The sequence below is a fragment of the Cucumis melo genome, chromosome 5, assembly GCF_025177605.1.
Source record: "Cucumis melo cultivar AY chromosome 5, USDA_Cmelo_AY_1.0, whole genome shotgun sequence".
In the NCBI taxonomy this organism is placed as follows: domain Eukaryota; kingdom Viridiplantae; phylum Streptophyta; class Magnoliopsida; order Cucurbitales; family Cucurbitaceae; genus Cucumis; species Cucumis melo.
In genome coordinates this window covers 16,315,481-16,334,609 of record NC_066861.1, presented here as the reverse complement: position 1 = coordinate 16,334,609, position 19,129 = coordinate 16,315,481, and the positions used below count along the sequence as shown (strand labels likewise).

Genomic DNA, 19,129 nt, shown 5'->3' with positions numbered 1-19,129 from the left:
CTAGATGAAACTTCGTTAATTAGTTAAGTTTCTATTTCAGTAGGATGACCTAGGTAACGTAGTCTTAATCCTGAGTGTATTATGAACTCCTGTTCCCGAGGGATTGTCCTTTGATTTGTACGGGTGAGAGTGGCCAGATTGCCTACTCAATATGCTTATCATTTTGGGGACAAAACCGAGTGAGGAGCAGGAAACATAATCACACAAGATGAAATTCACTCCTTTTCGACTTTAGGGTAAGTAGATAAGTGTTCCCTTAAATAGTATCTTTGGGACTTGAACAAAGGGTTCTACCCTCTCTTTGGCCCCAAAGGGGTTTCTGTTTAATGGTTGGACTATAAACAGGTTGTTCATTAAAGGAGCACTGGTATTTAAGGACTAGAAGTAACCTAGGGGTAAAACAGTAATTTGACCCAGCTGGTGTTACGAACACTTGTGAAGGACTAACTTACTGGTAATTGGTCTATATCCGTGGACACAGAAATATATCTACAGTGAGAAGAGTTCAACTGTGAGTCTTTAGTGGAGTGTACACATAGTTAACGAATATTGATTAATGTGGTTAATGAGTTTAGCCAATTAATCTCATATCGTTGTAGCTTCTGATTTGTAGGTCCATTAGGTTCCCTTCCTAGCTCGTAAAGAGTAATATGATTTATTTATCTTGGTTGTAATTTGAAATGTTCAAATTTACTTTGGGAATTAATATAATGTATGGTGATACATTATAATATAAAGTTTATATTTTAATTAGATTTTAATATATAAATTTAATTTTGGATATGATTCAAAATTAATTTATGAGAGAATAAAATATTTGAATAAGTTTAAATATTAATTTAATGTGAATTAGATTCATACTAAAACTATAGGTTAAAATTTAATGTGTATATGATACATATTAAAACTATAGGTTATGAGAGAAATTCATATTTGAATATGATTCAAATTTGGATTAAATTAAATATAAGATATTTAATTTAGAAATTAATTAATAGTTTAATTTATTTTGATTTAATTAAATTTGATTTAATTAAATTAATTAAATTAAAACTATAGGTTATTTGAGATATATTCATTTAAATATGATTTAAATGAAATATTAATTAAATATGATATAATTAATTATTAAATTAATTAATATTAATATTAATTTATTAAATTAATAGGGAACGAGGATGGTTTTCCCACATTCCCACTTTTCTCTCAACTTCCTGAAGAAGAGGGAGTTACTGGTATAATATACAGAAGTGAGTTCTGTGAATTTTTTCGTATATTGTATTCTCTCTAAAACATTTTTTTTCTCTCGGTAAAAATTTTCTCCTTCCAAATTGGTTCCCACAAACCATCTCAATCTAGAGAATAGGAAGGTTTCCAAGATGGTGCCCTAAATTAGATTTTGGTAGATTCAGAGTCGTCAACGTGCGTAAGTTTTCTTCTCTGTAATTTTTCTTGAAAGCATGCTTAGCCATAAAAATTAGTTTTGTAATTTCTTGCCAATGTATTGGTATTTTTTAAGATTCGCAATTAAATTGAGTTATGATCTCTTTTAATTCTTCTGCTGTGTAAAGGGGAGATACATAAATTCCTAGTGAAGTAGAAGAACCTCCTTGTGGAGGTAACAAGTTGAGAACGTGTCGAAGATCTTGAAGCGTGGAAGCAGAAGATCAAAGAGTTTCAGCTTCGCCAGTTGACAAGGACGTCAACCGCTTAGGTGGAGGAGAATGTCACAGACATACTTGTCCAAGACGTTATTTGCCTATGACCATATGCCCGAATACCCCCAAATCGCTTTGTCTTTATGTCTTGTAAGTAGTTTAGTCAAATGCTTTCATTTTCGTGTCGCTGAGCTAGAGTGTGAAATTTTGGCATTTTCATATTCAAGCCTGCCAAGGCTAAAAATGTTAAAAATGTTAAAAATATACTATATGGGAGACATAGTAGTTGAATCCCCGACTAAGCCGTGTCGCACTCTTTGCAAGATTAGTTTTTCTTTTCAATTGGCAGTCTTTAATGCTTTCATTTATGTTGTTTTCAATAATTTCATTTCTCTCTCACGTTTTATAAAACAATTTTCCCTAGAACGTGAAGGCTGGCTACATCATATCGCTAGTTTGTCCGCGACTTTCCGATTTTATACGGTTGACTTGTTGACGGAGAAGAACAAGTACTGCACAATCGTGTTTGAAAGGCTGCAATTATGACACGTGGCACCTTATCTCCACACATATCATCAGCAACCTACAAAATAAGTCACCACTAAATATCTCTAGATGACAAACGTAGATAATATCCTAATCTCTAAACCAAGTCTCTCTAAAATATAAACAAAATAAATAATCATCCACACAAAGCAAAACTCAGAACAATTAACAAGTGTTCAGAGAAGATTACTTCTTAATCATCCAGATGCATCTTTTTAGCCCATTTGAGAAGAGGGAAGAAAAGAATATCATAAATACTAAAAATGCATGTTTGTGGCGGGAAAAAAATGGAAGTTTTTGGAATTTTATTATTTATGATATTTTTTAAATGTCATTGATTTATGATATTTATTAACTGCCATCAAATGCGTGAAAATTATTAATTATTAATTTTTATTTTAAATAAAAGTATAGGGTGAAACCCTAAATCAAAGTCCTCCGGTTCTTCTCCGACCACAGCGGCAACCAACAACAACCTTCTGTTCTTCTTATTCTACCTGCTTCCATTTTCATGGGGTATTTTCTTTCGCCCTTCCTCCAAAAAAGCCACTGTCATCTTCTGAAACTCCATAGATTCCATTACTATTTTGAACAAACCACATATTTTAATCTGGTTTTCACAAATCATTGGCTTCTTCTTTACTGTTTTCCATGGTTTTATAGAGAGATAAGAAGTAAAACATTGTTCCTTGTGATGAAGTTAAGTTTCCAGTTTTATATCCCAACTTTCCTACTACAAAGCTGGATTTTTTTTTGTTATGCATAGGTGAAGCAAATGGTAGTGGCTACCCTTGTGAAATCTGGTATGAATAATCTTTCGGCTGATGTTATTGAGAGTATAATAACAAGGTACTTCTCTATCTCTTATCATTGTTTAATGTTTTTGTTTATTTCCTCAAAGTTTGATGAAATTACTTATCAGGTTTCTTCGAAATGATTTATGAATTTTTGTATTGTATGCATAGAAGTTTTAAATTTTATAATATTTTTAAATTTTGGAGTATCGATCTCTCTTAAAGAACATGACCCTTCAATATCTCATGTAAGTCCATATTGTTCAAGCAAAACATCGGATAATCATAATAAATCATATACCTGAAGTCGCTTCCTTGTTTGTTTTTGTGTAACATCGTAAAAATATGTAAACACGGCCAGTCTAGAAAAGTGAACTACAACTGATCTATCATACACAATCCTGTTCTTCTTTCTTAGGGTATGATCTATCATACACAATTCTATCTTACATGAATTTTTTGCTAACACCCTCCCTCCCTCCCTCCCCTCCCAAATAAGAAAAATAGAGGAAAATCGATGACTATAACAAAAAAATAATCTTGAACTTATGACATAAAATATGTATTATTATATGTTGTCTTCATTATTTACATATGTGGTATCGTTCAACTTGAAATAATTATAGTGTATATTTTAGATTGTGTAGATAGACTTTTGTGAGACTAATATAAGTATAGGTTAGTAATTTAATGTTTTGCAACTAAAACCACCACTCAGTCAACGACATTGTAGGTTCTCATAGTTTTTGGTGTGCATTATGATGAATGTGACAACTAATTGAAAGGTAAACACACACATTGTATCTCTATTATTGACAATGTTTATGTGTAGTGTGAACTGTATAGTAACCTTTTGTTTTTCTATGGGGTTTTGAAAGAATCTATTGGAGTAATGAAGTCATGGTATGTAGATTCTTGTGTTTTACCAAAAATGATTATTAGTCAATCTTTTTGTACAAATATTGTAAAGTGTATGATAACTTATATATATTAAAGTGTTGGTTGTTTGTTTCAATATGGGTAAGTAATTGAAACTACTTTGTAATGGAACTAGTTTGTATATATTAAAGTGTATGATAACTTATACTAGCTTTTGTACAAATATTATAAAGTGTATGATAATTTATATATATTAAAGTGTTGGTTGTTTGTTTCAGTATGGGTAAGTAATTGAAACTACTTTGTAATTGAACTAGTTTGTATAATGGCAGAGCTGCAAGGAATAGCGACCTTTGATTAATGTATTTTCTTGTAGAAAAGTGTGGTAATACATACAGGAGTATATGACATTTGATTTTTTTTAAAAAACTGTCAAGGTAAAGATATTCTTGACATTTAATTATAGTTACGCCATACATGTTATTGACATTCAATGATAGTTATGCTAGGCTTGTTCTTGATATGCAAAACATGTCAAATTGTATAAATTGTTGACATTTCATAACAGTCATAAATATGCAAAAAACCAAAGATAACTAACTGTCATAAGTTATAAAATAATGACATTCATTATTAATTTGTCAATAATATTGGATGTGTCATTTATTTTTCGTCATAAAAATACTTATTGTGATACTTTTTTTAATCTGTTATAGATAACCATACCTTCAAATCTGCCAGCTTTCAAATGTCATGGATAATACTTCAAAGAGCTATTATAAGCAAATTGTAATCACTTTTCAAGCAAAAGGATAAATTGTCGAAGAAGATACATCAGTCCCCCCTAAAGGTTCAAAGAAGCAAAGTTCACCCACACTTTTCCAATCTATAATTAACCATCATGTAATACCCACATAGTTAAATAGCAGTCATATGTCAAGAGACAAAATTTTAATCCAAACATAACAAGCATTCGATTTGTAGTTGCAAACCACAAAGATTCTAAATGAACCTTTAGCAAACGAAGAAGATGATTCCTCAGACATCCGCTACATTTTTCTTTTCACAACTTCATGATTTTCAAAAGTATTTTTGTAATGAGAATTGTCAAAAATAGCAAATTTGACAAAATATTTATAACATATATTTTTTTTTGAATTCTATCAATGATAGACAGTGATATACTTCTATTAGTCATATTGATAGACAATACGTAATAGATGAATATCAAAATCTATCATCGATAGAATCCAAAATTTTTGTTATATATTGTAAATATTTTAGTTAATTTTTCTATATTTAAAAATGTCCTTTTTTATAATTGTAAAAGTAGCTTCTATTTTGAATTTCAAATATTTATATTGATATCTCGAGATCCATTTCGGCTAAGAAGGTCCAAAAAGAAGCACTTTGAATACATTTCAAAACGTGTGCTATTGAATCCTCAAGTGCACCATTTTGGACAATTTCCCAAGATTCTCCTAATTGGGTGAGCATAACAAAGGAGAGTTAAGTAATTAGAGGATTATGAAAAACAATAAAAATTGTAGTCTCCCAGAATGAAATCAAGAAACCAAGAGTATTCCTTATAATTAAATTGAAAAACAATTACAACAAACAAAAAAAAAAAAAAGAAAAGTAATTTGACCAAAGTCAAAACTAAAATAAATAATAAAATTTGGTTAAGTTCAGTTTGAATCTTTTTTTAAATAATGTATTTTTTCTAAAAAAAATAGCAAACTGTTATATTATTTTATCTTAGAACAAACGTTTCTAAAGAAATAGACCATGATTTGTTATTGGAGTATGAGTTTAGATGGGATTTGAACTATTGGATTTCTCTAAATTGTTCATCATCTAGAATATCTGTTGTTTGTAGTTTTGGATATTCTAGAGTCCATACAAAAGTAAACACCGGTTAGAGAAATTCTCTGTCCTGAAATTTTATGTTCTTTACAGGACTTTAGGAGGAAGTTTTTGACAACATTTTCTTGTTCTCTCTACTTCAGAAATTTTGGAAATGCATGAATTTTGGAAATGCTGTCATAATGTTATGATTTATTGTTAGTAATTTTACTTTCAACCATGTGGCTATTTCTTCTCAAATCTCATTTTCAGCTCTAATGTCTTTGTTTCAAAATTTCTCAAAAAATATGCTGTTGGTCAATGTTTTCTTGGGCAGAGCACATAATGAAATTGTTGAGTTTTTGAGTGATAAGAAGAGGCCCTTGAAGACTTAGAGGTTTGAAAATGAATTCAGAAGCCTTGCAGGTAGCTAAGACCTATCGCCAGCTTCTCAAAGCTGTAAAGAAACATATTGGAAAGGAAGAGAGCAAGAAGCATTTTGTGGACTATGTGGCTCAAAAGTTGAGGAATAAATCCATACTTTCAAAACCCCACTTTGTTCAACAGGAAATCAAACTTGCTCGGGATTACACATTTCTACTTAACAGTATGCACCATCAAAAGGCAATAAGACTTCACTCTCAGCTCAGATCACGAAGAAACAAACTTTTCTTTCTTCCTCATTTGATCTTGTTTACAATTGTAATTGACATGGGCTATGATGCAGGACTTGCTGTTCTCGTACAACATTGCTGTTGATCGTTCAGATGAAATGAAGCGAATATTGGGGAAGTCTGCAGCAAGTGTGGGGCTTTCACTTCCTGAGGTTTATCAAACCTGATGCCCTGTGGTTGTTTGATTAAGAAGAAGCACTTTTTTCCCCTATCAAAGAAGAATAAGCACTTCGATGAGCTGCCAACTTGCCAGCAGACTTACATATTGTTGATTTCTTCTACCTTTTGATGCATCAATTCTATGCGCATGGAAAGAAATGAAGGCTTATTGGACACTTTTATCAAAAGGTGAGATATTTCCTTTTATTAGTACTCCCGAGGGTGAATTGAAGCATTCTGGTGTGATGTTTGTTTCATTTCCAATTAATATAAACTTTAATAATGTGATAAGGAGCTGCTGAGTTTTGATGGAAAGCACTTTTACTTTACTTTATTACCATTGTCCAGAAATAAATGTTACATCTTGAAAGACATTGAGTATCAGTATGGAGGTTTTTAAGAAGTTCTTTTTGCATTATAAGTATTGGAAGTATTTGCACCTTTCTATAAGTCTTATAAAGTATTTAGTCTCGGTGATGCTTTGGGGATTGCACAGCACCATGATGCAGTGACTGGTACTGCTAAGCAACATACTACAAATGACTTTGCGTCTCTTTTTTTTCTTTTTTTTTTTCCTTTGAAAGGTCATATATGGTGGACTTATGGTCGCAAGTGGAGGAGAAGAATTCACAATCTGGCTACTTCTTAAAGTATGTTGTATGCGTCCAATACTTCATAGAGATCCTACATTTTATTTCTATTTCAAGGACATAATTCTAGTGTCAAAGTTCTTAGTTTTAATGTTCTCATTTTGTTTGTAGATTTCAAGGAGTTGATGATAACACTCGTGAGACTTTGAGTTTGGAGTTATCTAAGAGTGTGGAGCTTGGAGGAGGGTGATGTCTTTGTTTCTTATTATTACATATACTTTGTGTTTTATGATTAAGAATGATGATCATAACTTGTTTTGTAATATGAATAAGAACGATGCTCTTAAGTTGTAAGTATGTAATGACCAACTATATGTATATTCAATGATATATATACAATTTATTAGTTCTTTGATTGAAAATTTGGGTTGATTCAATTTGTATTTTAGTATTGTTGGACTTCAAAATAGGTGAATATAAGATATATGGATATTTTAAAATATATAATTTTTTATTTGAACAAACTTTATATACTTGATACCTATAAACTGTCAAGTATAATTTCACTTGACATGTAAACCTGTCAAAAATAAAACCTCCTTGTTCTTGACACTGGATTAGTTGATGCATAAAAACTGTCAAGTATAATTATACTTGACGTTTTTTCAATGTCAAGTATAATTATACTTGACACTTAGAAACTGTCAAGTAAACCTCCCTTATTCTTGACACTGGATTAGTTGTCACATTGAAAAGCATCAAGTAAACCAATACTTGACAGTTAAAAAGCGTTTACATTATGGAACAATGTTCTATCCAATATTATTAAAATTTTATTTTCTCGATAATTTTATCAATTTTGAATCAAAGTGGGAAAGATCCCTAACAACATTTTCAAATAAACAAATAAATATCATAACAAGAATTTTACTAGAAATTCACTATTTTCTCTCTTTTTTTTTTCCTGTTTTTCACCCCCTAATTTTTCGTATTAATCATTTTTATATAAAACAATTACTCTTTTATTTATGGCTGAGCATTCGAAAAAAGCGTAAATTAATATTCATTTTTCAAAATAATGTATTTTTTAATAATATTGGATAGAAAAAAATGGAAGTGTGGGTCCACGTTTATTTAATATGTAACAATTCTTATTTAATACATATATATATATATATATTAAATATTTTAAAAAAGGAAAACGTGGGGTCAATGCATTGAAGTCGTGGACCCCGTCCACGACTTCCAAGCAAAGTCGTAGCCCGTACACGACTTCTCCCAAATTACCCTATTTTATCGATAGTTTGCCTTCTACCATATTTTTAACATTATTTTTAAAAAATACATTATTTAAAAAAAAGATCGTACAGTGTTTGAAGATTGAAATTGGACAAAAATTCACCTCTATTTGTAAACTAATTTTTAAAATGGATAATTTTCATAAATGTAACAAAACACCAAATTATTTACGATCCGTGTAACAAACCCCATTAGTCATTTTCTAAATATTCAAGATTTGTCATTCAATTTTTCTTTTCTCGCGATTTCTTTCATTGTCTTCCTCTTTTTTTTTTTTTTTTGCTGCGATTTCTTTCAATGTTTTTCTTCTTTTCATCTTCTTTTTTTACGTCGTTTGAATTTGAGTAACTAAATCTAAACGATTGTGTAGCAAAAATAGCAAAATCTAAAAGATCATGTATAAAGAATCTTCTTTTCCTTTTCTTTTTCTACGTCGTTTAAATTTGAGTAATAGATCTAAACGACCGTGTACAAAAAATAGCAAAATTTAAAAGATCGCGTATAAAGATTGGAGTAGCCAAGTGTAAACGATTGAGTAAAAAAGTAAACGGTCATGTAAAAAAAATAAATCATCGTATAGATAAATCTAAACGATTGTGTACCAAAATAGTTAAAAAAATCATTTAGCAAAATCTAAATGATTGTGTATCAAATTTTGAGCCACATCTAAACGATTGTGTAGTAAATTTTGAAAAAAAACCCGTTTAGATTTGGCTCAAAATCAAAACGATCGTGTAAACAAATTTAAATGTAATCAAATTAAACGATTGTGTAACAAAATTAAAGGATAGAATTGAAAAAATAAATTGTAGCCAAATCTAAACAATCGTGTACCCAATAGAATTGAAAATATTTTTGATATTTTCCATGAGCCTATAAACCTTTTCCATTTTTGGAATGGTTCTATACGGGGTAAATATTTTCTCGTTTTGTTATATTTTTAAAAAAGACCCATTTCAAAATCCTCTATTTTTTGCAAATTTTGTTTTTCAAAGGAGCATTGCATCTGCACTACTTAAATTCTCATTTAGCATTTACACGGATAGAATCCATTCAAAGACCTTTCTTTATCGGATTATAAATAACTTTTTATTTACTTATTATATATGCTAAGTAAATAAAACTATAAAAGGAAATTAAGCATATAAAAATAAATATTGAACATTTGATATATCCGTATGTACATGAATAAGTATATATACACTAAAGAAATAATAATTTGAACCATACAAAGTAAAAGTAAAACAGCAAAAAAATTGTATATTAAATTAGTTACCAAAATAAAAATTGGCTTGTAGATGCATATCATCATCGTACTACATATATATTGTAATGATGAAAACAAAGCAATACTCATATGTTAGCAAGAAGTTATCTCGAAGGAAAAGCAGAAAAAATGAAGTCTAACATTATTTCGGTCATAGTTGTTCTATTCCTCATTTTCAATGGTAGGCAACTCCTTCCCCATCATTACAGTTTTAGAAGAGATCTTGTATATATTAACAATTTATAATTTTGCATTTCAATTTGAATTTTACATATCTCGTTTTCTTTTATATTAATTTTTTTTTTTTTTTTTTTTTTTTTTTTTGTAGTTGTTTGTATTGAAGGAGAGAAAATGGTGATTGAAAGCGTCGAAGGATGCTCGGATACTTTGCCGTTGTCTGATGCAACACCTTGCGAGGAATCACAATGCTATTTCTTGTGTAGTCTTTCTTATCATCTATTGCCCGGAAAGTCTGCAACATGTGCTGGTCCTCATAGTTGTCTTTGTAAACACAAGTGTTGATGTTCAACCTCCTCATTTCCTGTTTCAATAATTTCATTATAAATCTATAATTGACTACAGAAAGTTTATTTTGGAAATTATATTTTTACAACTTTTCCAACCCTTCGCTTTAGTTTCAAATATGGATATATATATATATATTTGTCGTTTCACCAAGCTAATTTTTTAGTTAATTAAAGCGTTAATTCAGTGGTTTTGTGTGGATCATTAGAGAGTAAATGTAATCTAAAATTGAATTATCTAGTCTAGGAGCAAAGGATTGATCCGATACAATCTGATTAAGCAAGCATAGAACTTAATAAACGGGTTTAATTACGTTTGAACAACTAACTTGTTTGAAAAGTCTAGTGTTGTTCTAACTATTAACCAAGACCAATACCCTCATCAAACGGGTTCAACCGTGTTTTCTGTTAGTATAATAAACTTACGGAAAGATATTTCCACATCAGGAAAGTAGATTTCAACGGAAAATTTTGAGAAACAATACACTTTTGGTTTTACATTTCAAAAGTAGCATAGTTTTGGAAAACTCGTAATTTTATTTTTCTCGATCAATCTTGACCGAACTTGACACTGAGTGTCTTCACAAATTTTAAAAAACTCTTTCAACGTAATTTTTCGGTTCCTCTCGATCGAGTTCAATAGCGAGATTGTTTATTTAAAAGACAATTTGAAAATAAAGGGATTTATCAAATGACCAAAATACCCATGAAAGCCTGAATGTTACAAACTCCTTCAATATAATTTCTCGGTCCCCCTCATCCGAGTCAACACCAAGATTGTTTGTTTTGTTAAAAAAAGTTTGAAAGTAAAGGGATTTATCAAATGACCAAACTACCCTTGGAAGCTCAAACGTTACATATTCTCATAAAACACTAAACGCCAAAGAGTGCTCATTTCGATAAGTGAATGATTTCACTCCCAAATTCGAACAGCTTTCGCTGATTTTTCCTCTATGAAACTTGAAGAACTCATTTGTTCTTTAAAATCTCTCAAGGTGAAATACTTTTAACAATTTCATATAGTTTAAGGTTTAGTTTTTAGTTTGACATCTGAGGCGGATGGGAAACTTTGTAGTTGGTGGTCTGATGTAGTTAGATGTAAAACATTATTTTAAGTCAATGCATGTGGTGTCCTTTGATGAATCTCGACGATTTCATCAATCGGGCCTATGCAAATGAAGAATCTCGACCGAGATCTATGAAATTGCCCTGAGATTCGTTGAAAGAGTTATGAGATCTGATGTGTTTCACATGCATTTTTTAAGGTAATCTCAGGGACGATTTCGTCCGAGATTACCTCAAAGAATGCATGTAAAACCTTTATCCTATGCCATCCTGGCATTGTTGCCCGAGTTTAATTGACATTTCATGTGGTTCGTGGCCGAGATTGCCTCAAGATCACCCCGAGTTTTAACACATAATACTTATTCTTTTTTTATCATATGTTTTGTTTCTGTTTTGTAGATGCCTCTTAGGACCAAAATTAACTCCAAGGATCTTCTTCCTTGAAAACTTGACCTATTGTTCACATCTATTGAAGACCGTATCAAGTATAAAAAATAAGTTGACACCTAGGAAACTTCATATGTTTAGAAAAATCGTCTTTGGACACTTCTTGGATGTGAAGTTGGTGTTCAATGGACCTCTGTGCCATTACATTTTGTTGAGAGAGGTCAAGGAGAGACGGGATAACACAATTATTTTTAACTTACGGGGTGAGAAGGTCTCTTTCGGGATAGAGGATTTTGACATAATAACGAGGTTGAGGTATAGGCCCAGACGTGAGGTTCAGTTTGAACAGGACAAGACCCTTCTATTAAGAAGGTTATATTTGAGGGATAGGATAAATATGAATGGGTCTGAGTTGGACAAAGATTACCCAACGATTTAGTTTGAAAGCGACGAGGATACAGTGAAGATGTTCGTATTCTACTTCATCTAGTTTGCGACGATGGGCAGGAAGAGGAGGCAACATATGGATAGGATGATCTTGGGCCTAATTGACGACTGAAAGACCATTGCTAGTTTGGAAGCGGTAATTAATGAAAGAGTGGCCTTGTACAAGAAGAAACCTATGAATAATAAGTCTCCGAAGTGGTATAGCCTCTACGGATTTTCCTTCATCTTTCAGACTTGTGATAATATGCTCATTGTAATATTTACATTACGATTCAATTTCTTCCTCCACATTCATTATAATATTTAGAGTTTTGGGTCTTAATTAGAACCTTTTGATGTTCCAATTTCAGGCTCGAATACATGAGATTGAATTAACGGATGACGAGCGTGCTTACCTTGATCGAAGTTTTGAAATTCCAACGACAGAAAGTTATGAGGAAGGCTCGCATGACCCTGCTCCTCAGCATGTTGAGCATACCCCACCACACACTCACATCGAGCATCCCCCTCTTCCTCCACATGCCCAACATCCCCATTCTCCTTTTTAGGATGACTATTGCCCGACTGTATCTAAAGAGCACCCTATTCAAATTGATAAACCCCGAACGACGTGTGATTGCAATTAGCATGTATGTTATTTGGAAGTGAGGTTAGATTAGATGGACAACTTTGTACAACGAATGAAATCATTTGTGTCAGACAAGTTATCGGTCATAAAGAAGCTTCTGATGACATTGGTTAAGGTATGAATGTGTACAAGTGCACATTTTTATTCTTTTTGTCTTGATTATGTATTAATCCTTACTTATGTTTCTACTGCTTCGTTAATAGGGTAAGGCAGTTGACTTCAAACAATGCTATGGCAGTGGTGAAGGTACGTCATTCAACGCACCAGAGGCTAACACTTTGGTTGACGACGAATTCGTGAATATTCCTGCTCCGATCATTGATGCCCAACCCACTAACGAGGAGGCGAGAACATCCATCAGTGAAGACCCTAGAGATGGTGTCATAATTGATGTACCATCGGAGGGTGAGGATGTCTCACCACCGCCTGTCCAACCCATGCTAGACTTGAAGGATGAGGTAAATGTTTCCAAAACATTGTATTCCTTTTAGATAGTGATTTTAGTAGTAATAAAACTAACATCTAAAATTGAATTACGAATTATGTAGCCCATCGAGTTTGACGTGGAGGTCAAATTGCCTTATGTTTTTTCGCATGTCGTACCTAAGAAAAAGACGACAAGAAAGAGAGATATACCCAAGAAATTGCGGTGCCCAATTATCGGACAAGGATAAGAGGTAAGAGAAGAAAGAGGGTGCACCCCAACAATCTTGTCTACAGGATCCCTATGAAGTTTGATAAACAGTTCTTGGCATATCTCTCGGACCCGAGGAAAGAAAAGGAGTTTCAAAAGACAGTTAGATCCTCTAGGGTGCTTTCGTGGTTCATGGACCTTCTAAGCCCAACTACATTCATGGATGAAGACATGTACTTCAAATTTGGTACGTTTTCCATTATGTCTATCATTTGACACTAATTAGGTTCTTCTTACCATTTGCAGACGATCGAAATATTGTTCCTCGCACGTGAAGAAAAGATTCACTACAGTCGACCGTGCCATCGTGGTGTGTTTAAACAACTTTTGGTTAAATTGTTATTCACGACTTATTAACTTTATGTGTTCTTGTTGACCCTACGTTGCAGAATTTCCTAAGAGGTAGCCCAGGTCTGTATGAGGAGATTAAGAGGGGCAATCGTCCGATTGACATCGGGTACACCTAAGTTAAGGATGCTATTATCTTGAAATACGTGATGGATGAGTTACCAGACTACGACAGGGCATGAACGGACGTCGACTACATATACATGCCTTACAACATCGAGGGATGCGACTGGGTTTTGATAATGCTAGACATGGTCGTGGGACAAATCAACATTTGGGATTCGTTCATTGATTTGACACTAGATCTAGACCTGATGAAAGAACTGGACAACATGAGGTGCGTTGTTCCGGCTCTGCTGCATCTCGATGGCATTTTCATGTTGAAGCCCAATCTACCTCTAACACCGTGAGCACAATTTTGTGTATGGGATGCACCACAACAAACAATGGCGGGTGAATTTAGGATTTATTATTGTAAATTTTTTGAGTATGATGTAACCAGCTCCTCCTTTCGAACCCTAATCTCAAAAAACATCTCCATATTTCGTCAGCAGCTAATAATACAATTATGGGCCAACTTAGCCTTCTTGTAATGCTTTACCTTCAAAACTTGTGTAAAAAATACATTTAATTAATTTTTTATTGTTGCCTCAATCTCTATGGTGTGCTTATTTATATATTGAACTCATGTAGGTTAAATGATTTATAAATTGAAATCATGTAAGCTATATGACTTATATATTGTCGGTCTAATGTTGCCACTAGTTTGAAGTAACAAGGAAGTTAGGATTTGTACCACCATTTGTACATTCTTTGTATTATTTTGTAATGAATACTTCACGGACAAAAGATACTTAAGATTGTGTTGGAGTCAACGCTTGTTGGGAATCAATTCCACTCAATTGTGCCTATAACTTGATCTAGTTGGTTAACTTCATGGACTTAGTGAGGTAAAATGCAGCGTCATGCATGCATTATCTTAATGCTAAGCAACATTGATGATGCGGCTTGAAAATAGTGTTGTTACTTATGTTGGTGCATTGTATGTGTGTACATTTTATTATTCATAATGTGTCATTGATTCAAGATCATTGCATGCAAAATGCTCCTTCTGAATCTCTTCATTATGAATTCAAGCATGATCATTGCAAACAAAATGCTCCTAATGTCTCTATTCATCACATACTTCTAAGTCCTCATCGTGTACAAGTTTTTCTTTTGGTTTCCCAAATGTAAGCGAAACAATAGGTTTATTTAGGTGATCCAGAGTTGAATAAAGGGAATTGATATTAAAGCTTAGTTCTAGGATTCACAATGCGTTTAGGCACTATAAAAGAATAAACTACACAGCGTAAATGAGTGTAATTTTAAACTATATCTACTTATCTATACGAGAGAGTCTGTCAAGGGGAATTGAGATGGATGCGAGATGAAGTTGTGAACTAACTTGCATAAAAGAAGGGGTGTGAAGGAAAATCTATGCATTACCAGGCAGTTAAGCAATCAAAGATCCTTGATGCGATGAACTTAGTTAACGTGCTTGTGATTAAGGCGAGCACCTCTCGATATCTTTAAGCATCACACTTGCTCACCTCTCGAGCTCCAAATGACCAAGCTGCATTAAATAAGTTATATCGAGAATGCTTCACTTACAAGACTTATAAAGCTTCGGGTTTAAGGGTGACAACCTCTCGGCGTCTAATACCCACACATTTGTTCTCCTTTCGAGATACCAATGATGGAAGTTATTTCACCAATACTACTACAAATTTGGCCTTTCTTGACGCACACAAATTTTGATTTCTTGATGGTCATGACAAAGAACCATTAAGAAAAATATTTTTCTTGATGCAATGCTTTTCTTGACGGTCATGACCATCAAGAAAAGACCCCTTATTTTGTGGACACATGAAAAAATGGTAAAATACATGAGTTTTTGGATTGGGGTTTCGTTGACGGTAAAAAACCGTCAAGAAAAGCATTGCTTGACGAACAATACATATAAAAAAAATACCATATTACATGATGGTCATTGCCCATTAAGTAATCGTGGAAATTGTTTTTCGAAAAGTTTTGAAAAATAAAATGAAAAATAATTATTTGGCATTTTTAAATAATTTGAAAAATAAAAGGTTTTCCTTGATGGGCTCAATTTTTTAAAATGGTTTCCTTGATGGGTATTGGCTATCAAGGAAAACGTATCTTGGTGGGCAATGCCCAAATAATTTGAAATACTTTGGCACTTTAGAAATAATTTAAAAAATAAATTGGTATTTTACTAAGGTTTTCTTTGATGGGTCCAATTTTTTGAAATTGTTTACTTGATGGGCATTGGCTATCAAGGAAAACTTATCTTGATGGGTAATGCCCATCAAGAAAAATCTTAAAAAAAATGGCTCTTTATCTAATATATAATTCATCTTTTTTATCGTTCTATCAAACTTCTAAGATTCCATTAAATAATATATTTTTACATTGTATCTAAAATGTATTTTCCATATGGTTATAATATTAATTATTTCACAAACAAGATTTCAGGACGGCTAAAAGAATAAAATCACACTTGCAAAAGACATGTGTTTCATCAAGAAACACTTTTAAAAAAACTTAAACGCAATTAGGTCACGTAATTTCGGCAATTACGTCCGTAATTTTGCTGCTCGAAAGTTAGTGAAAGTCTGCCGCTCGACATCATGAAACTTCGCCTCTCGAAGGTTATAGTGCCACTATGTGTCATCATCTGCTCTTTGTTCATCAAAGTAAGTTAGTATTCAAATATATATATCTCTGTTCATCAAACACAATGCTACTGATAAATGTAGTATTCAAAACCTAGATTCTTGATTCAGTATGAGAAGAATGAATCTTTTAATTACTTGTCATTTGCCTTTTTGATTTTACTTTCCTTCCATTTGATGCTGAAAATTATGTGGTTGTTAGATCATTCAATTTGAAGATCCCCTTCGTTTTTTCCATTCTCCCCGAAGTACTCTTCTTCCGTTGTCTCATCTTATTTATAATTCACAACATTTTTTAAATTGTTATCATCAATATTCTATTGTAACAAATTTCTAACTACCTATCTATAAATTGTTACAAATGTGTTTATTTGCAACGCTTACGTTGCAAGGTTTGTTAGTAATTGTTGCTAAAAATTAATTACAACCACTAGATATGTTTTTTTTACACAAAAAATTGAAAAAGAAAACAAAAAAAGTAAAAATAATATACTATTATTTATCCAATATTTTAAAACCAATTTTTTAAATAAAAATTAATTAAAGAAAGAAAAAAAAACTAAATTACAAACATTTCAGTATGTCGCTTGAAATTCCATTTTCAATTTCGTTCAATTATCTCCCTCACCAGCTTTATTTTTCATCCCCCAAATTCCTAACTCATTTATGTAGTGCTTCTAGTTCATTTTCTTTCTTTCATTTTTTCTAAATATCATCTTTCTTGTTCTTATTCTTCTTTCTAAATTCTAATTACCCTATACCCATATGAAAAAAATTCTAAAGCTCGTGGCATCATAGTTAGAGATAGAGTGTCCCTATTGAAAATTGTGCTACTTCCACCACTGGCATGGAATCGGTCTCCATTGTAAGTGTTGAATAAGAAATTTTGGAACCAATCACAAATTGACACATCATTTACTAAAATAATTGTATTTGAGATTAACTAAAAATTGGCATGCGTCCCAAATTAAATTTAAAGACAAATTGGACAATTCTAATGATGTCACTTGTCTTTATTATGGAAATTGGATCAAATTAATATTTTGGTTCGATTAAATATTATTTACTTGGGCTAAAATTTAATTGAGTCTGAAAATAAGCTTAATTTAGCCCAAAATAAAATATGATCCAAATCCATGTGATTGAGCCCATGAGTATGGTCAATGGATCAGACCAGGCTCAAGTCCATAAAAGTCCACCAGGGAACTCTATAAATAGAGGAGTTCTCTTCATTTGTCAAAAAGATAATTTTGAACTTCAGAAGCTCTAAAGAAAAATTTTTGACTTCAGAAGGTCTAGAGAGAATTCTCCGAAGAGATAGAAGACTCCTCAACTCCTGAAGTCGAACACGCTTGAAGATTGAAGCTTCTTTGAAGATACAAGCTTTCTTCCAAGACTCCAACTTCAAGAACACCCTCAAAGATTGAAGCTCCTTTGAGGATACAAGCTTTCTTCCAAGATTCCAACTTCAAGAACACCCTCAAAGATTGAAGCTCGTTTGAAGATACAGTCTTTCTTCTAAGACTCCAACTTCAAGAACACCCTCAAAGATTGAAGCTCCTTTAAAGATACAAGCTTTCTTCAAAGACTCCAACTCCAAGAACATCACATGCTTCGCTTCCTCAAATCAAGCGTAAGCATCCAGCCGAGAGAAAATCAGAGAATCAAATTCTAGAGATCGAAACACATCGTATCAAATCAACGTAAATACAACATCATTACAAGTTCAACTCCACGGACCAAATTTCTTTGGAAATCTCGTGTTAACAAATTGGCATGTCCGGTGGGACCTCTCATCTCTCTCTCGTCATCCAAATCTACAAATAAGCTAATGGCATTAAGAAAAGTTGCATCAAAAGCTACAATCATAAACGACTCTTTCATTTGACTTGTCACCCAGAGTCACTCAAAGAAAAGTGTGCAAGAACAAGAACAAAATTCTGTCCTCAAGAAGAAAAGTTGTGAAAAACTAATAGAATCTCCTAAAGGTTGGATCATCATCAAAGAGAATCCTTTGTTCAACAACTCTATGCCTGCTTCTAATTTATCAGACAAAGAATCACATCTTGAAGTAGTGTCTGTCATGATGGCAAATGTGACAGCTAAGGCTGCCATGGCAGAGATGAAGAGGAAAGTTAACTTCCTAATGAAGGTTATGAAGGAACGAGATCATGAAATCATAGCTTTAAGAGAGTAGATGCGTACTCGTCAAACTACTGAGTCAAGTCAAACTCTTGTTGTCAAAGCTACTGATAAAGGGAAGAATGTGGTGTAAGAAAACCAACCATAACAACAATCAGTTTCTGTTGCTTCTCTTTCAGTTCAGCAGTTACAGGATATAATCGTGAATTCCATTAGAGCTCAGTATGGAAGACCGCCGCAAACTTCTTTCATGTACTCTAAGCCGTACACCAAAAGAATCGACAACTTGAGAATGCCACTTGGGTACCAACCTCCAAATTTCCAGCAATTCAATGGGAAGGGCAACCCAAAGCAGCATATCGTCCACTTTGTCGAAACATGCGAAAATGCAGGATCAAGAGGAGACCAACTAGTCAGGCAGTTCGTTCGAAGCTTAAAAGGAAAT

General features: G+C 32.7%; 1 protein-coding gene and 1 long non-coding RNA gene across 2 annotated transcripts; both read left to right on the top strand.

The window, feature by feature from the left end:
* Positions 1 to 2,619: 2,619 nt before the first annotated feature.
* Positions 2,620 to 6,955, top strand: LOC127149304 (uncharacterized). The gene is made up of 4 exons (XM_051084480.1): positions 2,620 to 2,720; positions 2,971 to 3,053; positions 6,060 to 6,346; positions 6,450 to 6,955. The coding sequence occupies exons 3-4, from the start codon at positions 6,128 to 6,130 to the stop codon at positions 6,561 to 6,563; spliced, it is 333 nt and encodes a 110-aa protein (XP_050940437.1). The 5' UTR covers positions 2,620 to 2,720; positions 2,971 to 3,053; positions 6,060 to 6,127; the 3' UTR covers positions 6,564 to 6,955.
* Positions 6,956 to 7,058: 103 nt separating this feature from the next.
* Positions 7,059 to 7,567, top strand: LOC127149303 (uncharacterized). The gene is made up of 2 exons (XR_007820746.1): positions 7,059 to 7,205; positions 7,317 to 7,567. It is a non-coding gene; the product is annotated as an uncharacterized LOC127149303 (long non-coding RNA).
* Positions 7,568 to 19,129: the final 11,562 nt, after the last annotated feature.